At 44.5% G+C, this 25,501-nt stretch overlaps 2 protein-coding genes across 9 annotated transcripts in view; one reads left to right on the forward strand and one right to left on the reverse strand.

The window, feature by feature from the left end:
• The window catches only part of adgre5a (adhesion G protein-coupled receptor E5a), a 219,560-nt gene that overhangs the window by 176,859 nt on the left and 17,200 nt on the right, over positions 1 to 25,501 (reverse strand). The gene's annotated exons all lie outside the window — the stretch shown is intronic.
• adgrl1a (adhesion G protein-coupled receptor L1a) overlaps positions 1 to 25,501 on the forward strand; it is an 86,694-nt gene that overhangs the window by 39,873 nt on the left and 21,320 nt on the right. Inside the window, exons 5-12 of the mRNA XM_074656427.1 lie at positions 13,262 to 13,469; positions 13,664 to 13,928; positions 15,912 to 16,239; positions 17,993 to 18,289; positions 20,451 to 20,554; positions 22,140 to 22,325; positions 22,503 to 22,541; positions 25,201 to 25,381. Of these exons, the coding sequence (XP_074512528.1) occupies positions 13,262 to 13,469; positions 13,664 to 13,928; positions 15,912 to 16,239; positions 17,993 to 18,289; positions 20,451 to 20,554; positions 22,140 to 22,325; positions 22,503 to 22,541; positions 25,201 to 25,381 (1,608 nt within the window). The remainder of the gene's footprint in view (positions 1 to 13,261; positions 13,470 to 13,663; positions 13,929 to 15,911; positions 16,240 to 17,992; positions 18,290 to 20,450; positions 20,555 to 22,139; positions 22,326 to 22,502; positions 22,542 to 25,200; positions 25,382 to 25,501) is intronic.

Consider the following 25,501-nt stretch of genomic DNA (forward strand, 5'->3'; position numbering starts at 1 on the left):
GCACACACACATACCTCTGTCAGCTGAGCTCAAACGAGGGTCCGTGCGTGTTTGGTTGCTGCGCGTGGGATCGCCTTGGCAAAATACGACATCCGCCAACAAGTCAAATCGCATCTCATCGAGCCAAAAAGCCCTGCGAGGCCTCCCCGCCACATACTGTAGCATTGTTTTTGCCAGCCAGAACAGAGCAAGACAAAACGGCTCAACACAACTCTCATTTTGCACTGTCACAGCCGGCTGTGGACTGCTGGATTCCATTAAGACATCACAGATCCATGCACACAGCTGCGGCGCGTATTTACTGCAGTGGAAACCCTACACTGCAGTCTTAGCACAGATGTACACCGAGTCACAGTAAATCTACCCGGCGAGAGAACTCTACCTGCCCCCCCCCCTTTCTTCCTCCTCCTCCTCCAGGACACAGCGCTACATCATTATTGACTCCTAATGCTCTCCATTCTGGGCATCCACGCTAGCCACGCCAGAGCCATTAGACTTAGCGTTGTGCCTCTGCTACTTCATCAGCTGTGATTTATCTTGTTGATATGCACAGTGCAGGTAGCTGAGGAACCGTACAGTAGAGATCCTGCAGAACTAACTCCACTCTTACATCCATATCTTGTGGCTCTGCCACTGTTTCACTTCATAAAATTGATTCTCCCCCCACAAATGTATTCAGCGCTGCCTGCTCATTATGAGACATCGCCTTTTGGACACTAAGCCGCTGGAAATGATAGTTGACTTGTTGGGCAGAGTTTGTCAGTGGAAGGAATAATGGCATTGTAATGTGACAAGTTTTCAGGGGAAGAAAAAGGAAACACTTTGATGTAGCTGAAAATGAATTTCTATTAATATGTTTAGGGGCGCCGTATGAAACGTGAGGCTCATAAATGTTTGGCGGAGGCGGCTTTGCTCGGGCTGACTCTTTACCGTGAAAAATTTAAAGTGAGAGACTGGAGAGGCTATCTCTCAACGGCGTGAAAGAGACGGAGGAGGCGAAGTTGTCCTGCAGTATACAACAATGTGTGCGTGTGTATTTGAGAGTGTGCGTTTCTAGCTGTACTCATTAATGTGGGAGTAATTGATAGGGTTGTAGAGAGCGCTGAGCAGAGTGATTAAGGGGAGAGAGGGCAGTGCCTTATTTCTCAAAAGGGCCCTGAAAGAGAAATGCTGAATGAATCAGACAAACAACCAAGGTGGCCTTAAACTAACCTCCTGCTCACTGTGAGGACAGTTTGATGAGTTTCTGTCTCTTTTCTCTGTGTGTTTGTGTGTGTGATGATGACAGTGTGTGTGTGTGTGTGTGTGTGTGTGTGTCTGTGCTTAGTGTCTATTTTTCAGGACGACCAAGAGCAGAAGAGATGACGTCAACAGTCTTCCACCGACCCTATTCTTCTTCTTCTTCCTCTCTTCAGCGTCGAAGAAGCTTTCTTTTTTCTATCTCTCTCTCTCTACATGTCACTGCTGTGCATCACACACCTCATTTTTCCTCCTGTACATTTATGACATTTAGAATACCATTTTTGAGGACACACTTGCATGAAGTGGACAAGCTCTGCTGTCAATAGACGCTAGGGGCTGGGATGATACACCAATACACAACCTCCTGATTCGATACTATCACGATTCGATATGTATTGCTATTTTTAAGTATTCATTGTCAGGAATCATTTATTACATTTTTTCCAGCAACCCCAAAATCAAAGAATAAAGACATTTCCTGGTATTTTCTTCTTAATTCATAAGGGAAATATAATATAATCCAATCAATCTTATTTTCATATATGTATGATTAATCTATCTCCTGACTAGATACTATCACGATACGTGGGTGCCGATTCGATATGTATTGCGATTTTTAAGTATTGCGATTCTACAGGTATTGTGATTCAATATTATGATTTATTGCAATTTTTGTTAACTTTTTTAACACTGGACCATGGGAAAAAGTTGAAACATACACTTCTAGGAACTTTTACTTTGGAAAATATCTAAATTAATACATTAAAAATGTTGGATTTTCAGAATGTATGTAGTCAGAAGATGTCCTGAAGTCAAATACTTATTAATAAAAAATAATAATAACAATTTATTAAATCTTTTCCAGCCAAAAATAAAAAAATAAAGACTTTTCCCTCACAAATTAGTTGCATGATTTATATTTCTTGTGAATATAATCCAATCAATCTTACTTCCATATATGTATTTTGTATATACAGTTCCTTTTGTTAACACCTTATTTTGAAAACCGGACGTAGTCACACGTGGATACTTTTGCTAAATTCACCAAGTCCGTCGCTCCATCAGGGTCGTTTGAATGCATTTAACATAAATGTCAGTAAATGGGTGCTCTACAGTTGTAGCGTCGGCCGATTTGACCACGGAGATGTGAGTGACAGCTGGCTTGACCGCACGTTACCACAATACGATAACGTTTCCTGTCCATGACAGAGTTGGCATGCAGCTTTAGCTATGATGTCTAGCTCTGCTTTTCCTGTAATGTGTGAAACCCAAAGTGTTATTCATACTTTACTGTATGTGTAGTGTTTACCACGTTGGATTTAACATGGGAGAGTGCAGGTCGTATCCACTTGGACCCTCCGCTGTTTCCTACTTCGTCGTTTCAGCTCACTCGGCTTTGTTTTGTTTTTGAAGGGTACGGAATGGATATGAAGTCACGTTGCTCAAACTACAACAATAAAAGCGGTAACTTCCTTCTACCTCTGCATAGACTCAAATGAAGAAAATATATCAATTCTGGCATTAAAAAAATCAATTTTAAAATCGTAAAAAAAAAACATGAAACGATTTATTTCCCATCCCTAGCTGTCAGTAGACACCAATGAAAAAACTCCATATGTTGGAGTTCTGCTGAAATCTGGTGTCCCCATGCATCCCCTTCTCTGCTGTCGTTCCACTGAGGATGAAAGCTCTGGATGTTCTCTAGTCGCTACCCTAACCTTGGAGCTAATGATTGCACTCGCAGTTGGTGGTCGGGATGTAATGCTTTCTTGCCCCCTGCCCCAGCTTCACAGGACTCGCATTCATGGCTTCGCCGTGTTTACTCCTCCAGGCTGAAAATGGCTACCATTCCCCAGGTCTTCATGGGGGTCGTTTGTCCAGTTTGATCTTGGCAGAAGATGATAAATGATCAGTGTTGCTGCTGATACTGATGCTGCCTCTGCTGCATCGCTGGCGAGATGCAAGGCCATCCCCCCACACAGATCAGGCCACCGCTGCTAACGCTCCCTTTTTATTTTGCTCGCTATTTGTCTCTTTACATCTCTCTCACCTTTTTCCTGTCTCTACGGGCAACCCTGCAAAGGTGTCGTGACAATTTCACAGGGCTCCCTCGGGGACATGCATGACAATCACGCCCGCAGCGGGGATCCGCCAGCAGTGTTCCTTTTGACGCATCTTCCCGAGAGACGTGGCGATCCGCTCGCACACCACAAAAACACGGACTTAATGTGCGTGCGTGCCAGACGCTGTGATGCGAAAGGCAGAGCTGAGATCCCTCACTAGCATCTCTCGGACCTCCCCAGACGAGGCGACACAAGCAGGCGTCACGGATGCGGAGGGAGCCGCGCCTCACCTGCTAAAGCCAGCTGAGGCCTTGGTGTGACTCAACACGCCAGCCTATTGATTTGTGTGTGATGAGCCCGCTGTAGACATTCCTCTCATCTCTCTTTTGTCTCTATTTTTTCCTCCCCTCCCCCTCCGACCGTGTCTCTTGGTTCCTCTCTGTGTTTCTGAGACGTTCCACTCTGTCAAGCCCTCCCTTTCCCCTGTTGTTTGTTCTCCTCTTCTTTGATGAGCCAGCACCGGCCAGGCAAGCCGGCAGCTCCCCATTGATTGGGCGGTCGATGGGTTGAGTGTTTTCGCAGGCTTCTATAGCGAGCATCCTAACTCTGTAAATTGAGCAAAGCCAAAAGCACCGCTTTCTTTAGATCAAGGAGGCCGCTCCAATGTCAACACACAGTACATTCAGAGGGGAGGAGGATTCAACGATCCCCTCCGAAGAGATAGAGACATCCCCATCGCCACCTTTCCATCCATCTCTTTCTCCACCTCTCCCATTCTTTGTTTACTTCCACAGCTGAAGAGGACCTCGGTTTCTCTCTCCAACAGGTTCCCGGAGCTGCACTTCGGGGGGTGTAAGGGGAAAGCGGGAGGGATGTGGCAATAAGAGGGATGGAGGTGGGGTCGAGAGTGTGTGGTTGGGGGAGGATTGTGTTGTTGGGGGGATTATTGATAAAACTGAAATGAAATGGAAATGGATTTAAACCCAGGTCAGGCCATTTTCCCCTCCTCATTTTCCATTTGAGCCATCCTTTCTCTGAGTAGCCAACCATAACACAGACAGATAACTTGCTTTAAAAAAAAAAGAAAGAGAGAGAGAGAGAGAAAGGACAGCGTTTTATTTAATCTCAATTTTCTCTTTTTTCCTGCACCTGTTTTTCTTTCGTTCTCTTCACTTTTCCTCTCTCTCTCTCTCTCTTCCTTACTGTCTTTCTCTTTTATCTTTCTATCTCCTTCTTTCTCCTTTTTCCGATGCTTGAATAGAAGTGGATCAAAAAGGTAAAGACCACAATGAACATAACAACCACAGCTCGCCCCTTCCTCCCCTTCTCCTCCTCCTCCCTTGTCTCCCTTCCTCCCCCCCCATGTCCCCTCCTAACCCAGCACCTTGTGTAGTGGTCATGTTTGATGTTGATATCCCTCCCTTTACTTTCTCGATCTCTAATCGCCTCCTCTGCCCCCCCTTTCTTTCTATCTCTCTTTGAACTATAACCAAAAACTCTAAAATCCTTCTAGATTTCCTCCTGATGACACCAGCCTGACCTGCACGCACGCACACACACTCGCACAGACACACAGAAAGGCATCATGGGAGGTCAGTCCGGTATCTATGAGAGATAAACGAGAGATTTAACTTCATTCCTTTCCTGTACTCAGCCTAAACTTACAGACGACATACGTTCATATCATCTCATGGATGGCAAATCTCTCCTCTCCTTTTCCATCCCACTATCTCACACTGTTGCCTCACACACACCTGATAATTCACATTTCTCATTACATTATCTTTCAGCTCATTTGCGATTTATTTGTCCCTCCAGATCTAAGAAATAAAACCTCTCTCTTTACATTACTCAGCTGCTCCTTTTCTTCATATCTCTTCCCCTCCTTTTTTTTTTGTTTTGGTTTCTCAGGACCGATTCAAAGTTTGTTGTTGCTGTAATCTCAAAAACATGGTGTTAAGATAACACAGTAACTGGCCAAAGTTGCTCTAGGTATCATTTTTACAGAATCCCATTTCCAGGTGCTTCAGTGTCCTCCTCTCATTCTGTCTCTCTCTCTTCCTTTTTCAATTAATCACACTTCCATTTAACTCTCTCGCTGTCTCCTTACTTCTTATTTTTCTCTGTTGTGTTTTCTCATCCTCCCTTTCTCTTCTTCTCTCTCGCCTTCCTCTGATTGGTTTATCTCTCAGATCACATCTGGCCATCACAAGCAGCTGCAAGCTCTTTTGAGCATCTCTTACACTCCTCCTCCTCCTCCTCCTCCTCATCCTCCTCCTCTCTTTCTACAGTTTGTCACTGCCACGTCTCTGCTCTCTTTACTGCACATGCACTGTGAACTTGTGCCCCCACCCTATACCCATCCACATCAATCCCTCCTGGTTCCTTATGTGTTCAATGAGGCTCTGGAGGGGGAGGAGAGGGGAGGGGATTGGGGGATGGAGGTATATCCCCTGTTGGGAGTGCTCCGGCTTCTTGTAATGGCCTCTCTGATACAGCAGGGCCTCGCCAGGAGCCTTCCTAAAGAGCCCCAATCAGCATGGCCAGGCACCTCAATCACAAGCCTCTTAAAGAGGAGAGATAGAGCTGACCCATACCCAAGGTCACGGTGAGAGTAGTGGCCATCAGAGTCCCAATGAGCCTTAACTCCCTCTCTCGGGTCCTCACCCTCCTCAACTCTCTCTGAATCCCCACCCCCCCTACTCACATCTGTCTCGGCCTCAGCCATTTCCCTGTCTGGCCCCATGGCTGGATCCATATGTCGGAGGAATTAACTCTTATAGAGGTTGCCATTAACTGGTTTATGGACCCCTTTGTCTGTTGTCGTGTCCATGGCTTTTCATTAACATGGATCATTGTCTCACATTTTTCTCCCACCGCAAGCAGCCATTTTAGCGTGCTTGCGGTGGAATAGCAAGCTACAAAACCATTCCTCCTCCTCCTCCTCCTCTTCCTGCTTCACCCAACTGGTTATTATTATTTACTACTCTTCCTCCCACTAACACCAAGATGAATACCCCTTTCCTCTGTCTGCACTCCTGCCCTTTACCCACCTTAATCCATCCCTCCACTGCTGGACTTCCTTTCTCTGTTTATGGCTGAATTAACATTCCAGACTTGTGTCTTGTCCGTGTCTGTCCAATTAATCCTCACTGATTGATCAGCTGATTGACAGATTTGGATTGGGATGACGTGCACCGCGCGGTGATGATGTCACACACAGGGGATCCTGTTCAATGAATGTCCAACACTCTTGTCAACCTACCTACTGTCAGGCTATTTTAAGACCATGTCGGCGTCAGCCGCCTCCCCTTCTTCCCATCGCTCCCTCTGTCCCTTTTCTCACCCTTTTCGCTGACAGTCTAGCAGAGTGCACTACCCACATCATTACAGTATTTCCTTTATCACTGCTGACAGGACCAAACTAGTGTCCGTTATATTTTTCTCACCTCCAGTCTGTTTGCTTCTAAAGGAAAAGAGGCAAGAGAAGGAAGCGGTGTAAAACCAGGAGGGGGGGTGGGAGGGGACACAGAGCCATCGCTCACACAAACAGCTCTCCACCTGTGATTTGGGAAAAGTGAGAGGGAATGAGTGAGAAACCACTGCATCGTGCGACAGGGAAACACAAAGAATCGCTGCTGCGAATGGAGAAAGAGGAGGGAGAGAGCGGTCGCTATAGAGACGATGAGTCAGGCAGCATCGCCTCATTAGGAATGACCCACCACACACACAAGCACGGTCATGTGACCGAGGCAGTGCAGACACCCTATTCAGTAGTAGCATGGGGAGATAGGGAGCAGTGTGGGGATTGACTGTACATGCAGGAGTCATTGCATTTTGAGAGCCAAAGAACAGAGAGGTGAGCGAGTGAGGCAGCTGGTCATGAATATAAATCACAGGACCTTTATGGAGATACGACACCTCTTGGGATTCAGATTAGGAACATGCAGGGCGGCAGCAGGCTAGGCTAGGCTAACGTTACAGCCATGCAGCAGGCTTAAGCTGGGCATACACGGTATCATTTTAACACGTTTCTGGCCCGAATTTTGAGCCGCACGACTCATTTTAGAGTCGGACCGAATTCCAACTTCGTCGGGCGTTGTTTGCCGTGCAGTGTACAAGGGGGGACCGAGGACCGATTAACTCCTCCCGACCAGCCGTCGGACAGTCGGATGAATTTCTGACAGGTCAGAAATTTTGGTGGGTTGTTGAAGTTGAGGCAGAGCCACGAGCGGATTCCCCAACATCAGTGCCTTTTTTGTACAATAGATATAGTAAAACGTAGCTAGCTTACCTCCAATTCTTTCTACAAAATGGACAAGCCATACTGTCAACATCTTCTTAGCCGCCTGTGAGTCCATCTCTTTCAGCGGACAGGATGGTACAGATGATGAAGGCAGCACGTTTCTGCCTTGTTACCATTGTGACCCGTACAGACCTCTGCTAGCAAACTAACTTTACCTGCCTCGGAGCTTTCAAGCAAATCTTTATTGTCAACTGTCAACACCCAGAACGGTCCGCACAGGCCGACCGGACGTTTTTTGTTTTTTTTCCATTTTACCCGTACAGTGTGAGCACATAAATCAGGAGCTCTGGCTTTACATCGCAAACCATCTACCCGTACAGTAGGAGTAGGAGTTACACATTTCTAAAATCGTACAGTGAATGCCAAGCTATACTGTTACCCCACAGCTCCAGCCTCAGTCAGTATATTGTCGTCTACTGTATCTGCAGCCATGTCCCGACCAACTTTCCTGTCACTCAGTGTCAGCTTCACTCCGAGGCAGATAAGACTTTGCTTTCAATGGACGCTATCTCTAGCTGTTGCCAGCTTTTTGGTCTCAGTGAAGGGTATTCTCTGGGGTGAATGTTTGGGTTGATAAAGGTGCCAGTTTGACACCTGCCTCTTCCACTGACTGGACAGTGTGTGCATTGTCTGAGAGCTTGTGTGTATGTGTATATGTCTGTGCACGGCTGTTTGTACTGTATTGTGTTTTTTACTCCCATGACTTGACCCCCCTTGTAGTCTAAAAGGAAGCGGAAACACAATGGAAGCCCCTCCCGTCTACCTTTCCCTATTTCTCTCTTCTCTCTGTCACTATAATATGTCACTCCTCAGCAGATTAACTCACTCCTAATTCTCATTTCACAGGAAATAACCTATTTACTCTCTCTTACTCCGCTCTTCTCTCTCTCTCTCTCTTCTTGTTTGCACACATCCTTCTTCACGCTCTCTCTCCGCCTCTCTGAGCTGCACACATGCATGCCTACACACAAATACACAGTTACACACACTAATGGGCTGATGAATGCACATCAACATACCATCAGGAGACCCACCGCACACTCATGCACACACACTAACCCCTTAAAGCCCATTAACTTGTCCAGCATGGACGCGGGGTAGCGTGCCATGCTCCATTCTGCCCCCTGCTGCCGGCGCGCTGCACCTGCCAGTAACAGGTGTGGGATTCAATTAGAGCAGCATGTTCTCAGCAGTCAGTCCTGTGAGCAGGCCATGACTGTGGACTGGGCAAAGGCTCGGGCCAGCAGAGCCCCTCAGATCCCCGTAGCAAATAAAACAACAACCGAGAGGACGCCACTTTAGAAGCAGCTGCCAACCGTTGGCAGGGGGTGTTTAGATCATCAAAGTCGTACACTAACCATCAACATGACGCTGTCACATCACGCATTAAAAAAACACCATGGACTGCAGAAGACAACCAAAATGAAAAGTCTAAATTTAGCCTAAAGCTGTCAGCGCTCACTTTTAATTGCGTTACCAGTCGATCACAAATTGCTGCGAGACACTAATGGGAGATATTTACTGTCATTTTCAGGAAAGTACTGGCGCTTTAATCATTTTATACTGCAGCCTCGTATTGACAAGTAACAGCTGACCTATGCCGGGGAAAGGGATTATGGAGATAAATAGTCAATTATTACAGCAGTATTTCCCTGTATGTGTGGCAGTAATTGGCATGCTCGAGTATGATAGCTACAGCCTGGGTTTTAATCCCTGATAAGGTAAGTTTCATTAGCCATCTGGCTAGTTTGTAGGGTAAAGAAGCGTTGTGTCTGAGCTGCCTGGTGACTTCACTGACTGCATTGATTTCCATCCGCACACCAAACAGGAATTAATCTATTAATCTAACGATCTTGCATAATCCCAGATGGCTCTTACTCCAGCTAACCTGCTCTAGCCAGACTAGGATAATGCCTAATCTGAAGATTTACGCCTAATGCTTAATGCCTACTGCCTAATACCTCATTCATACTGTGGTCATAATAGCCTTTTGTACTGTAGACTCTACTGTCTACCGTTAGGGTTTGGCTGCTCTGGCTTCCCACTGCTACAATCACCCTTCACAGTTAGCAGGAGAGAGAGAGGAGGGCTGGTAAACAGAAAGGCAGCCGGGGAGTGCAGGTCAGAGTTAATGAAGCCCCCTAGGCAGGGTTTGTAGGGTGTGAAGCGTGGCCACTGTTTCTGTTTGGCCTGTGAGTGTGTGAATGTGTGTGTCTGTGTCCTCGTGGCCTGTGTGTACAGAACAGCCTTGAGGCCGCTGATGAGCCCCTTTGACACCGGGCCCACCCAACGGCCGGTTCATTAGAATAAACCGAGGCTCGCTGATCGGCAGCCGGCAGGGTTCGTATACGGGAGGAGGAGGAGGAGGAGGAGGAGGAGGGTAGAGAGAGGAACATGGAGGAGGAAGGCAGAGGCTGACAGACTGTTAGTCGACGCCGCGCCGCTGTGTTATTGTGATGATGAGCCCAATAGAGTACGGACTGCTACCAATTTAGGACAGGACTGGAAGGTTAGGTGCAATAATGAACAGAATCATGTAGTATTTTTTTGGCGACAACTATTTTGGTGCCGTGATAGATTGTAGTGCATTCTTGTCTCTTCCATACACATTATAGCTAGTCATGATAGGGCTGCTTGTTTATGGCAAAAATCATAATCAGTATTGAGATCACGATTATTAAACATGATTATTCATAGACTTTGGAAACATCATGCATTTAGAAAGAACATTTTGTACATCTTAATGTTAAGTGCATCAATCTGCTGCACTTTGAGAACTAAATTTAGTGGCTAGATCTATGAAGGACTTTGTGCGCTAGTAAGCAATTTAATCATAATCACATTGGTTGTGTAGATATGAATGGTGATGATGCGGCAAAAAAGTCACACTCACAAAACATGGTAAACAAGACACTGAGGACAGTCCACCCCGGTTGTCAGTCGCATGGAAAGAGGGCACAGCGAGCACTAAGCAGTGATGTGCTGCGAGAGGAGCTTCACCCTAGGCGTTTCCAAATAGACCTGGAGCCGGTCGCGGTGCACCAACTAGGAGGAAATATGCTCGGCGAGGGCGAGCCAGCACCGGGGAGAGTTCCCACGAGGGGATCCTCCCGCACCGAGCGGCCGTCATTGACCTGTAGAGCGGGGCGAAAGCGCAACACTGTAAACAAAAGGGGAGCGATCGATTTATAACACAAGACAAAACGAGAATGTTATTGTGAAACGGAACGCAGCACAATAATCATTTTATGTCGATTATCTTTTATTCATAATCGCTGGAAACCAAAATCATAATTGACATTAAAACTTGATTAAATGCACAGCCCTAAGGCATGACTCAGTATATTACCCCTCTTCCTCCAAAGCTCCAGATCAAATCCTAAACTTTTATTATTGTGTATATCTTCACACACTGAAATCAACCACATAAATCTAGTAATATCACACTTTGGAGACATGGCTTTTAGGTTTTCCTTCTTTCTGTGACCCGCTTTATGATACATTTTAGCCATTCCCGTCAGCCCTCAGTCCAGCTTTTCTGCCCTTCACTGTTCTGTAATACATATCAGTTTCACTGTATCGTGGCAGCAGATAAGTTGGATGCTGGCGTTCATATTAATACTTCTCTTTGCTTGGTCGACTGTAGAGAACAGGCTTGCATGTTTGTGTTTCTTTGTCCTTTATTCTACCTTGAGGCAGAGTGTTCCTGGCTTTGTTTATGGGTCACCTACATGCAGAGCGGCTGCATTGCTTTCTGCATGCTGTTTATTTCTCTATTTACAGTAGCATTGTACTTTTGAGGCAGTGTCCTACTTTTAGTGGTTGTTTTTTCCCCCCCCCCGCTCTATAGCTTTTTGCTCCGATAATACCTCGCCCTTTAAGGCCTTTATTTGAAATGCTTTGGAGCACAACTTCCGTTTATTTGCAGTGAACTCATGCTGCGTCCGGATTGATAAAAATGTCATTTTATTTTGGTTGAGAGGGAGAGTTGGCATAGATGTTAGTCGAGGAAATTCATTGTTCAGCTGTCTGAAAGTGCCAGATTTAACCATTGCTCTGAACATTATTTTTGCATATTTCAGTCACCCACGTTCAAACACCTCAGGCGTCCCTGCTTTCGAGGGAGCATTTTGGTTCGACAATGGAGCGTGACAAGCCTCCTCCCTGTGAAGAGTTTGTATTCAGAGTGTTTGTTTATGCCCGAGCTTGATTAGATTCCTGTTTGGCTGCCGGTCTCAATCCCTGTTGGACCCCCTCAGACAGAACAGGCTAATTCCTGAGTGGCCCGGCACCACAGATCACCAGCCACTAACAACAACAGCAGCGCGACAGGCAAGCGGAAAGAGAACGCTGGATTTCCAAAAAGCCTGGAGCTCCTCCATCTCTCCCATTATGATTCTCCTCCTGCACCAGACTCCATGCAATATTCAAGACAGTTTGAGCCCACACTGATCCATCACTCTAACCGTCACTGTGTGACAGCGTATGTGTTGGCGTGTGCATGCATGTCGCGTGCTATCCTCATGTGTGTTGGTGTGTGTGTCATCTGTGTCCAAGTGCCCCTGCAGTGTCCAATTAGTTCAGAGATGCGTTCAATCATGAGGTGACCAGCAGGTGTCTGGTTCCTGTCGCAACCCTAAGCCAGAAAGCCACATAAATAAGTTGGCAGAGGAGACGTGGGGACTCCTCAGCTGTTTTATTCTGTAGTTCCTCCAACTCTCTCTCTCTCTCTCTCTCTGTCGCCGGTACCCCTGTGATGTCAGAGTGGCGAGGATGCCAGCAGCTTTCCTCATATATCACCTGACATGCCCAGTGGTCCCAGGGCACTCTCTCCGTCAGGCAGGGACACACTGCGTCAGCCAGCCAATTTACACCAGTCCCCAGTGGATGACCTCCACCTGCCGAAAGTAGACATCCTCTGTGTGTGTGTGTGTGTGCTTGTTTGTTATATGGATTGTGTGTTAGGGTTCCCATGTTTTTTTGTCTGTTTGGAATAGGGACCGTTTGTGTCTGTATTCGTGCGTGTGGATGTGTGAAGCTGCAGAAGGAGGAAAGGGAGGCCCGGCCAACCTCGCCATCTTTTACCCCAGGTTTTTCTTTGAGGCATTACTCTTGACTGAGAGCCAAATTTGAGTCCTAATAAAACAAGCTGCACAATTACTGTTGTACCACCCAGCAGCAGAGCAGAGAAGCAGGGGCCTTTGAAATAGAAAATGCACAATCAAATAAAAAGTAGGCCAAGATAAATTAGATTAGAGACTACATCCAAGCCGCGGCGGCAGCCAGAAATCTCCCATTTATCATATCCAGACGCTTTCCGACCACAATGCTGATGTTCTACAAATGAGCTTTTATATGTTCCTTCATTTTAAATCTGATATTGTACCTCACCTCACTCCCCACTCTCCGCCATTCTCCTCCTACTCTTTGTCTCCTTTTCAACTTACTTTTATCTGCTCGCATCTTTCTTCCGTCCCCCTCCATGACTCTCTCCTGTTCTATATTTCATGGTCTTTGGCCTTTTCCCATTTCCTCTCTCCCTCCCCTGCCATCGCCATGATATCTTTCATTTTTACAATGCTTTGTTTTCATTTTCTATCTCTTCCCTTTTTTTCCCTTCTCCCGCTCCAACACACTTCCTATGCTCCAGTCTTTGTGTGTCCGGGGACACTGCTGCGGGTTCAGGCGTCCAGCTCTCTGCAGGAGGCGGAGCACCAGGCAGGGGCGTGGTGTAAGGACCCGCTGCAGTCTGGGGACCGGCTGTACGTCATGCCCTGGACCCCCTATCGCACCGACATGCTGTACGAGTATGCCTCCTGGGAAGACTTCAAACAGAACCGAGCCACCACCACCTACAAGTGAGGGCGCCTCCCACTGTCCCGGATGATCAAATAGCATCTGCTGCTGTATTGATTTATTGGCTTGTGATGTGGATATGGATGGTGATAGCAGAATGGTCCCACTGAGGTGTCAGCTTGCTCACAGTGAGGCCATCTTGTAGGAGTGTGTCACGCAGAGTAGACGAATTGACTCCTGAATTCTCTCCCAACAGGTTGCCCAACAGAGTTGACGGCACGGGGTTCGTAGTGTATGACGGCGCGGTGTTTTACAACAAAGAGCGCACGCGAAACATCGTCAAGTACGACCTGCGGACGCGCATCAAGAGCGGCGAGGCCATCATCACAAACGCCAACTACCATGACACCTCCCCCTACCGCTGGGGAGGGAAGTCGGACATTGACCTGGCTGTGGACGAGAACGGCCTCTGGGTGATCTACGCCACCGAGTCCAACAACGGACGACTGGTAGTGAGCCAGGTGGGAGAGCAGCGCTGCACAGACGGGGATGAGATGTGGATTATAAATGCAGGAGTGGATTATATCAAAAATCTCATTTGACTAGTCAGGCGAGAGGTCATATGTCACACATGAATGACTTACTATTGAGATTACACAGGTGCACTGACAAATGAGATGTTGTTGTGGTCACATAAGAAAGATCTGCAAAAGGTTGGGCTTAAATTCAAATCCCATCATATCTAAAATCTAATCTCCACTAGGGGGGTAAATATTTGATTTGTTTTGTAGGTCCACAGCCAGTTTCTTTTTGGCTTCAAACATTTTATGATTTATCCCTAAGAAATCCACAGAGACCCCTTTTTATCTTTTTTTAGCCACTGCAGGGGAACTTTAGGGCGAGATTGCAGGTTTTGAAAAAATGCTCTCACTATATGAAATGGCTACTATGGGGACTAACATCATCACAAATAAATGCAATTGAGCTCATTGAATCCACAAGAGTCTCAGCTTTCCTGTCATACCCAATTTATGTAATTCCAAGACTGTTTAGGGACCCCAATATGCAGAAATATTCAAACACACCATTTTTCAAATAGGTGAAAAAAACACAAAGTATACTACATGCAAAAAACGTTATGGTATTTGCCATGGCTGTCAAAGTTAACGTGATAGCGCATCAACGCAAATTTGTTTTAACGCCACTAATTTCTTTAACTCAACTTGCGATTTTTAGGTTGTAGCTCAATTTTAAAGCTAGAGTGAAGATACTGGTATCATATAAAACTAGAAAACCAAAGGAATCAATTTGTACCAATCATGTCATACTAGCTTGTCGAGAAGGAGGTTAAATAACACTCTAGACATGTAGTAGACATGTCTAGAGTGTAAAGGGGAGACTCGTGGTTACCAAGAGAACCCATTTTCATCCAGATATCTTGCCAAAGGTCAAGGGACCCCTTTAAAAATCGCCAGGCAAATTTTCATATGTTTTATATGATGCCAGTATCTTCACTCTAGCTTAGCTTGAGCCCACTACATCTTCTTTAAGACCGCAATGTCGGCTGGAATTGCCGGCGATCCCGCGGGTCTCTCTTAATCAATCATAAAAATGTGGTATTGTTCGGTTGTCTACTCATTTGTATTTCAATAGAATCATATACTGTGCATACTGCTTTAAACATATTACATTACTTTGCCCGGCTTATTTGACAAAATCAAAACACGATCCATCACTGTGAACTTTACAACATTCATAATTTAATACCCGTTGGTTCTTTGTTTCTTAACAAACAAAACTGCAATCAGCCAGCAAGTTTCCACACAAACAGCGTTTGAATTAATGTGTTACTCGGATAGACAGGTCCCATTTATTATCACTATCTTTGACCTAACCAGGAAATTGTTTTTCTAACTGTATAAGTTAAACTATTCATCTAAAATATCAAACCCCGCATGAGCTATGAGAGTGTAGAATAATGGAGCAACAAAGTAATAAATAAGGAAGTGATCACTTTCATCATCAAGGAATTGTTTGGGTTCGGGGGAGTTTCATTATTTTTCCTACTCACTCAGAGAGAAACATGGAGGTCTCTATTATGCCTCGGCAGAAAGTCTGTAGCTTTGCATAAAAGCAAAGAAATATCGCCTCTCCTAAGCTAAATCTGAGGGTTTAATTACTTTTTAATTTTCTTATAAGTGCTTATAAATCTATACATTATTGTACAGAAGTACCATTTGTGCCGCTGTGGGCTCATGAGTAACATGGGAAATGTTACATCAAATCATTTTCAAAGTTCAATGATACATAAAACTGCACACATAGAAATAAAAAAGGATATCAAGAAATCAAATGCAAGTAGACTCGCTCTGTTAGTCATGAAGACATTTGACTTTATAACCTCTATAGCAGAGAGTCTGAAGACAAAAGTAAAATCCCCCAAAACCAAACTGTCTCTTCAAGCTTCCCAGTATGATTGTTCAACATTTCCTTTATGCCCACAGGTGAATCCTTACACCCTGCGCTTTGAAGGCACCTGGGAGACCAGCTTTGACAAGAGGATGGCATCCAACGCCTTTATGGCGTGCGGTGTGCTCTACGCGGTGCGGTCCGTCTACCAGGACGATGACAGCGAAGCAGGCGGCGACCTGGTGATGTACGCCTACAATACGAACCGAGCCCGCGAGGAGCCTGTCAACATCGCTTTCCCCAACCCCTACCAGTATATTTCCTCTGTGGACTACAACCCTCGAGACAACCAGCTTTATGTCTGGAACAACTACAATGTGCTGCGCTACCCGCTGGAGTTTGGACCACCAGACCCCACCACGGGTAAGGAGCGATCCCACTGAACGCACACTGAAACACTTCTTAAGCGATACGATGTCTTATTTACTTGCAAAATTATGACTTTGATACGATACCTTTGCTTAAATATCTCAATACCAATACTGAAACTATACCACAGCAAAAACCTAAAGCATCAAAAGTAATGGAATAATAGACTTTTTTATTAATTAAAAATGTATTGATTAAAAAATTTACATGGTATGCAGTAATCTGATCTCCCCTTTACTATCTTTCTTTGATAGATAACGTTATATTTGCAACCAGATATCACTTATTTAACAATGTTAAATACGTTTTTTTTGTAAACAGCGCCCCCGCTGGCGCATCAGTAACAGTTCAGGCGGAGAGTGGTACTGCAGCACGGCAGACGGCAAGAGGCTTCCAAAACAAAACCCACAAAATGATAATAAATTCAGATGAAGTTCTGTGAGAAGTTGATGAGAGAAAAGCTGCTAAAATATGGACAGTAACTGTAGAAAGGACTGTGTTGTGTCGAAGTGGTGTTTGTGAAGAGAATGTCTCTGTCACCACCGGTCTGCTTTCCTTTCCGTCCATTTCATGTTACAGAGAAACACAGCAAAACAATATTTACATATGCTCTTTGGTGGATTATGTGTTTGCCGAATTACAGGAGATGCTTGAATAGATTCAGAAAAGATGGTGAATCTAATTTAATTGGTACATTTTGTCGGTAATTAGAGCTGCGCTGTTAATATCCTTGTTTTTTTAATGGAGTTCTGCTGATACAGACACCAGCTCAGAGCTGGATTGTGGTTCATCACCTGCTTTAATCTTCCTTTCAACTTCATTTGTTGTCTCCATCTTTCTGGTACTGTTTTTAACGGCTTCTAGTATTGTACACCGTGCAACACTACTTGCAATGACTGCATTTCTCTTATTTCATATTCATAGAACATGAAATAATGAAGAGCCTTTTACAGTGTTTGATGTTGATCAGGTCACACTTCAACCAGCACATGCAGACTGTGTTTGTGCCTGTTTCTTATCTGACATTTGGCTGCCTCAGATATCAAATCATTGTATTTCCATCCGCAGCCATAGTTACAGTAAAGAGCAGCCTCTCAGGTATGAATGCTATAGCACTTCATATCAACGTCTCTGTGTCATGGATAATGAAAAAGTCATTCTGAAATGATAAGGGGGAGGATGAAATGAGAACACCACGCTGCATTTTTGGCAGTCCATCAATATGAGAGGGAGGTTTGGATGTATTGTAGGCCTATATCTGAGCCGCATAAAGGCCTGTATGAAGCTCGAATTAGGCCCAGAGAGAGTGGAGGCAGAGACACACGGGCGGCGGCTCACAGTGTGTGCGCTGCCTCAGCGTTTGATCAGCTAGGATTTTGTAGTTGTGATATGTTGCTTTTATCTTCGCATTAGGTTTGGTTGTTAGCGATGGTGACTTCTCTGATACATTTGATCAATTATTTACCTCTCCCTGACTTGTGATGATGCCTTCTTTCCATCTCCTCCCCTGCATCTCTCATCTCTCTGGAGAGCCTACTCAAAAAAGTATTTGTCACCCCAATTATTGTCAGGCTAACTTTTGAACTCAACTTCTGAGAGACATCTTAAATTCACATGCATGTGTCCTTCACTCTCTTGATCTTGTTCTGCTTTTGCTGCTCTCTAACAAATCCCTTACATCCTTTTATACAGCTCTAAATGTCTCCACCTCTTCTGTTCTCTCTGTATTACTGCTGGTTTACCTCAGGCCCTCTGACCACCACCCAATTGACCACCACCCCGGCAGTTAGGCCCTTCACGTCCAGCGCCAGCCCCTCTACCGCCCGTCCTGTGGCCCCCACCTCGCGCCCAATCGGCTCCATCAACAAGCAACCTGATCTTCGCCCAATCACAGCTACTGTGCCCGTCACCCGCCGGCCATCCCGCCCCTCTCCTGAAGGCCCGGAGGCCCCTGTCTGTGAGGCCAAGATGGTCCGCGGTGTCCCGTGGCCCGCCACGCAGCGAGGAGAAACAGTGGACCGCCCATGTCCCAAAGGATCTCTAGGTGAGGACATCTGCATGTGTGTATTTTTTTCCACTCCATGAAACAAACATTTCCAGCATGCATTTCATGTTAAAATGGTATGTTAGGGGTGGAGGGAAAGAATCGATTCACCTACGTATTGTCTATGAGGAGGTGGATGGAAGTTACCACTTTTATTGTTGTAGTCAGAGTAATGTGACGTCATATCCGTTCCGTGTCCGTCAAAAGCAAAACAATCCAACGTGGTAAACACTACACATACAGTACCAGGAAAAGCAGAGCTAGACATCCCGGCTAAAGCTTCATGCTAACTCTGTCATGGACAGGAAACGATATCGTATTGCGGTAACGTGAGGTCAAACCAGCTGTCACTCTCTTCTCCGTGGTCAAATCAGCCGACGCAACAACTGTAGAACACCCATATACTGACATTTATGTTAAATGCATTCAAACGGCCACGATGGAGCTGACCATGGATGTATAAAGAGAACGGAGCTGACGGGAGAGCTAACAGACGGACTTGGCGATGTTAGCGGAATATACACGTGCGACTACGTCCGGTTTTCAAAATAAGGTGCTAACAAAGGGAACTGTATATACAACATACATCTATGGAAATAAGATTGATTGGATTATATTCACCAGAATTACAAAACATTACATGTCCCTTAAATTAAAAAGAAATTACCACTAATTTGTGAGGGAAATGTTGCTGAAAAATATTTTATAAATAATGCCTGACAAAGACTGATATATTTGACTTCAGGACATCTCTGACTGGTGAAAATCAAACATTCTTACTGTATTAATTTAGATATTTTCCAAAGTAAAAGTCCATAGAAGTGTATGATTCAACTTTATTATACAGTTAACAAAAATCGCAATAAATCGTAATATCAAATTGCAATACTTAAAAATCGTAATACATATAGAACCCAAGGCACCCAAGTATCCTGATAGTATCTATCGGGAGATAGGTGCATCGTCCCAGCACTAATGTTTGTGCGTGCAATATCTGAGCATGTGCCCAAGTGATCAGCATGTTTGTGCTCTCGCACTTGTTTTTTTTTCCGCTGTTGTCCTCTCCCGTCCCTGCGTCGATGCCACCAGCAGGCACAGTCCCCGAGGACTCGCAGATGAAAGCCCGTCCTCCACATATGAAAAGGCTCATCTCCCACAGAAACAGAGCTGATTGAAAGTGGCGAATAATAAAATGAAAGGCTAGACAACACAGGCTTCACCTCCCCTTCATGCTAGTTTCTATACCTCTAAACATGCAGCAATCAAAACGACATCCCCCCCTCCGCCTCTCGCTGTTTCTGTATGTTCTCCCTGTGAACGGCAGTAACATTAAATTAGCAGCTGGCTTAATTGCCGCGTCTTGGCAGAGCCCTCAAACCCAATCTGTGGTCGATGGAGGAGAGTATAGAGAAAAGTGAGAGCGAGAGAGAGAAGAAAGGGGTATGAAATGCAACGCCACATCTGCTCTGATCCCTCTACTACTGTGAAGTGTTGCTGCATTGTCTCTGTCATCTCTGCCCTTCTATCTCTCTCTCTCTGTGGTCTCTCTTCTCCTCTTTTCCCTGCCTCGTCTTTGTGACTTGACGTTGGTTATTTGTGTTAGCAGCAGCGTATAGACCCTTCTCCGGTTTTATCCCCGCGTGTTGTCCTTTCTCTGAACCCGCGTAACTGGAAAAACCTAGCTGGAAACGAGGGTTAGTGGAAGGTGCTTCCCTTCAGGTGTTTTTTATTTGACAGTGAGGTATCATACCTTAATGTCTTTGGTGTGTGTGTGTGTGTGTGTGTGTGTGTGTGTTGCACAGTAAATGTCTGCAAGTATTCCTTTTAAACCACTCCTTTTAGAGCATGAAAGCCTTTTCCACCCCTTGCCGTCTTCTCCCTCTCTTTCTCTTCCCTCACGTTCTCACATTATTGAACCTTTTCCACTTCTGACCCATTTTTACTCTACCTCCTCCCTCCTCCTTTCCTCTCATCTTCAAACACTTTGAGTATTACATTTTTAAAATTCATTTCATTCCGTTTTTCTTGGGTGGAAAAAAAAAAGAATCACACTTTTTTTTGGTGCTCATCCCTCTCCTCCACACTTTCCTCTTTAATTGCAGACACCCTAACGCTTATTATCTCTCCATTACTTCCCCCCCCTCCCTCTGCCCGTCTCCAGGCATCGCTTCGTTCCAGTGCTTGGAGGAGCAGGTCATGTGGAACCCGCGGGGTCCTGACCTGAGTAACTGCACCTCCCCGTGGGTCAACCAGGTGGCCCAGAAGGTGAGACCTGGAGCCGTACCCCCTGGCCGTGGGTCCGTCCCCGTCCTCCGCCTCACCGCCACAGCCGTCCTCCCCGTCCACCTCCACACACACATTAACATATCTCCAAGGCTGGCCTGATTAAAATACAGACTCATTTCAACTGGCCCTTCATTACAAGGCATCTGCTCTTGATACTTAATTAACTCTCTTTTTTCAGTAATATACTTTAATCACAGCTAGGTTGAATTATTTTTTTTAAATCAGGCTTAAGGCCTAACAGCTTGCACTGCCACTTCAATTTCTCCATCATAGTCTTATATAATGCAGTAGCAGTGATTGTCCACATTTTTTATCCGTTCAAAATGAACCTTAGATTTGTCAAGTATTTAATACTCTTATCAACATGGGAGTGGGCAAATATGCTTGCTTTATGTAAATGTATGTATATATTTATTATTGGAAATCAATTAATAACACATAACAATGTCAAATATTGTCAAGAAACCCTCACAGGTACTGCATTTAGCATAAAATAAATATGCTCAAATCATAACATGGCAAACTCTGAGAAATACAGAGTGAAAACTGTATCTTATTAGATAAAACAGATGTTGACAAACTGCATAATTTACAGTTGAAAGAGGATAATAAATCGCAATATATCTTATTGCAATACGCTGCACAATGATTTAAATTGCCAAATTGTGTTACATTCTTACACACTGTAGTCATCTGCTCAATCCCGATTTGGACAGTAATCAGATTTCAGTCCATATAAATGTGAATTAAAAGCAAGCTGGTTAACACAGCTACATTTCTGCAGGAGAAAACCCTGATTATTTAGCCATGCCTACTCTGGCCTTGATCGGCTTTCTTAAAGGTTTCTTAAGTGTGTTCGTGTGCCCGGAAGGGAAAGCAGCATCACAGTGAAAAGTAACATGGTTGGAAGAATCCATTATACCTTCTCCTTTTGGCAAAAATCAATTGCAATCGCAAAGTGGTGGCTAAGGGTGTGATTTGCAAGTGAAACAGCACTAGGGAGCATAAAAAGTTCACGATGTGTTCTACAAGGCCCATTTTTGTTTACAATGATGCAAGAGGGGATAATAATAAAGATCCTTTTTTTAGAGGGGGTCTGGGGAAATGTGATTGCAGAACAAACAGTGAGGTTTTTGTTAGTGTTGAGACTCAAAACATGTGGTTTCTGGTAATGTTAGTGTGCATGTAAACATTTAAAGAGGTCCTATTTTGCTTTTGTGCTTTTTCCCTTTCATTTAGTGTGTTATAGTTTTTTATGCATGTAAAAGGTCTGCAAAGTTACAAAGCTTAAAGTTCAGAAGGGAGTTACTCTCCCGCACAGAAACGCTTCTTCTGAACTGACTGAAACGCCTTGCTTGAGGTCCCGAATTTTCTTCTGTAACATGGTGATGTCACCAAGTAACACAATTGCATAAGAGCCTTTGTCCACTAACCACGTCCCAAGCACATTGGATAGAAAAAAAAGGCTGGTGTTTTCCATGTGTTTTTAGAAGCGGCATGTGTACGGCCCCTCATACTATCACTGTATGCAAACATGTATGCGTTCGCGTGTGTTCATGTGCAGATAAAGAGCGGCGAGAATGCGGCCAACATAGCCGGAGAGCTGGTGAACCACACCCGGGGTCGGATCCAAGCCGGAGACGTCAGCTCGTCCGTGCGACTCATCGAGCAACTGCTGGACATACTGGACGCCCAGCTTCAAGCTCTGAGGCCCGGAAACAAGGAGTCAGCTGCACGAAACTACAACAAGGTAGAAGAAAAACACACACACCCACGCCTATATTTAATTCAAGCATTAGAAAAGGGTGCTGAGGTTAATGCGAATTTACCCCCCTAGTGCACATGCAAGGACGAGTGAGTTTTTAATTTACGGGTTGTTTTTTTTTGTTTAGCTGTTTAATTCCATGCTTTGTTTTCTCCCTTCCAGCTCCAGAAGCGAGAGCGGACCTGTCGGGCCTACATCCAGGTAGCTTTTCTTTTTTATCTGCCTGCTTTGCATGCCTGTGGAGTAGGTCTGCTCTGCGACTTAGAATAACTGGGGGAAGATAAATCCTTGAGAAGACTAGGTTTGTGGATGAGATTCCTTTGGCTCAGTGCTCTGTATTATGATTTATATTGCCTTTGGAATCATCACTTATAGGATTTCTGCTTTTTTTTCTTTCAAAGAGCAGCGTGAGTAAGTTTTGATATAACTCCTGGCAGACGTTGGTGCAGTATTTCCCAGAGCAGTGAAAGCTGATTTTCAATTGTTGCACATATGTTTGATATACGGCTTCAGCTAATGTGAAAGTCATCTGTCTTTGACATAATCTTAGCTTTGTTGGACTGTGATTGAGCCTAAGTGTATAATATTGGCCTTTGCCTCATTGCATTGCACAATAAGGCACAATATCTGTGGCTCGGAGAAAATGTAATTTGACGATAGCGCCGTGTGAAAGGCAACAGTTTGTGTTACTACACCCTTCTGTTCTTTTCCAATATTTGTGCAATATCTCTGGTTCTGAGAAAGCAGTAATCTAATATCATGAAAAGGCCTTGTGTATGCTTCTCTGTAATGATGAAATGCGGCGCTCTGCAGCACACAGGCTTTTGTGTATCTTGACCTGTCTGCAGCATAACTGTAATATGACACCACATCTTCTGATCTCTGTCGGTGCAAGGATGAATTTAAGGGCTGCCGTGTAGCATGTAACGGTTATTTCTTCTCACTCACTGCAAGTTAGCTCAGCAGCGTTCAGAGGATAAACCAAAATCACCCTCCGTCTTCTTCTTTTAGTGGCGGACAGAGTGCATTCTGATGCCGAATTCATTTCTTTAACAGCAACGCTCTTTATTCCACGCAGCAGTCAATCCTTCATTTTGAGAGGCCTGAGCAAGAGAATTACATGATTCATCAAGCAGGCTACTCCAATAAATTGGATAGCTGATACAACCATCAAAATTGCCATTAAATGAATTGTAAGTGTGAAATAGAAAGGTAATATGTCTGACATGGCACAGTAATAAATGTAGTGCAGGGGAGTGAGGAGTTTCTAGGAAATTATAGAGGGATCGTAGTGACTTTGTACTTTAAAGTGGACAAGTAATGTGGTTTCATTTAACAATGTCGTACAAAGAAATAATAGTTATCAAGGAACGGGTGATAAACAAATCAATAACTAATTGATAATTGGCTAATTAATAGCTAATTCCTGAAAAATGAGAATAGATTTTTTTCTATATTGTCTAATGATTAATTGCTGCTGTGGAAATCTGTGAATCTGCATTCCAGCCAATTTTTTTATTGAATTGTTCCAGATTTACTTTCCAAATTGTGTAATAGATGGCAAAAAAAATAATAAGTTATCATTACTGCCGGGCCTTGAATGTGATCATTTTAGGGGCAAGGTTACTTGGCCTTTGGTGTTGTAATTTTTTTGAGGGCACAAAGGTCAAACGCCAGGGCAGCAAGGCCATCAAATAAAACAATGATTTTAAGTCCACGGAAATAATGGATTTAACTTAAGAGTTAAAGTAAGTAAGATTTTATTTTTAATACATAATATAACTATCAGTGAAATATATACATTTTAAAAAAAGCTGTTTACTTCATAAAATAATTTATTGGTATTTACAAATGACCAATATTTTTAAGTTGTTTATTGTTATTTACTACTCTGTGTGCTGTAGCCTACAGACAAAGTTAATACCGTTAAAAGTCCAGTTATGAACGACATGGATCAAAGATTTGTGGCTGTGTTTTAGTTGTTAAATATACATTCATTCTCATAATGATTTTGTATCTATATTCACATACAGTGCCTGTTAGCAGGAGGAGAACACTTGCATTTCTTCTAGTAATTGAAAGACTACAGAGCATCCCCTCAACCAGTGAAGAAGACACTTGCATCGCGATGCAGCTCTGTCATAAATAGACTACAGCGGAGCAGAGCTGAGAGCTGCTTTCGAGGCTCTGCGGTGCGTGGTGGAATCACAAGCATTGTCTAGAGTGGCCGCGATCAGCTCCGGCTGCCCAGCGCTGCTAAACCCGGCGTCAAATTATCGGCATAAATAGTCCAGTTTTTTAATCCACCACTGGTTATGTGCGCAGCGTTTCACTTGATGTTGCTCAGTAAAGACACTGGTGTCTACAAAACGTATTGACAGGAGAGAGGTAAAGGAGAGAACGGTGAAATCAGCTGGGGCAGTGTGGCCAGACAGAGGGGCCATGGCCGCCGGTGAAATTCCTACAGTAAATAGTTGTGAGGAATGCATCTTTACTTCATGATTACCATTACTAACATTTTTGTGTGCCTCCTCACATAAAGTAGAGCAAATTCCTAGTGAACTGAGAAATAGCTTCTAAAGTTAAGTAGGAATGAGCTGTTTGTTCTCAAATGACACAAGGATGAGAGAGAATACTAAAACGATTTTAAAGATTTAAAAAAAGCATCATTATTCAGAGCATTTACTTAAATATTCACATCATATCTGCAACTACATCTGAGCGATTCATTAATTATCGGTTAGTTCCTGATTCGTTTGTTACTCCTTCCTTGTCAACTACTCAGGATTTTGTGTACCTTGTGTTGTAAAGTGTTCTCAGTAATGGTAATGAATGCTACTACGCCTCCTGCATGCGCCAGGCGGTGGTGCAGACGGTGGACAACTTGCTGCGTCCCGAGGCCCTGGAGTCGTGGCAGGACATGAACAGCACAGAGCAGGCCCACACCGCCACCATGCTACTGGATGTCGTGGAAAAAGGAGCTTTCCTGCTGGCCAACAACATGTACGGGATTCGCTTTACTGACCGAGCGCCCAGCATTGGTAAGGAAACAGCATTGATGGTGTAGGGCTGGGCAATATGACGATATATTAGGGCTGACCCAAATACCAGATTTTGAGTAATATTTGTGGAACGTGGTGGTAATTATGGTAGATGTATGG

The sequence above is a fragment of the Sebastes fasciatus genome, chromosome 13 (genome assembly GCF_043250625.1).
Source record: "Sebastes fasciatus isolate fSebFas1 chromosome 13, fSebFas1.pri, whole genome shotgun sequence".
Classification (NCBI taxonomy): domain Eukaryota; kingdom Metazoa; phylum Chordata; class Actinopteri; order Perciformes; family Sebastidae; genus Sebastes; species Sebastes fasciatus.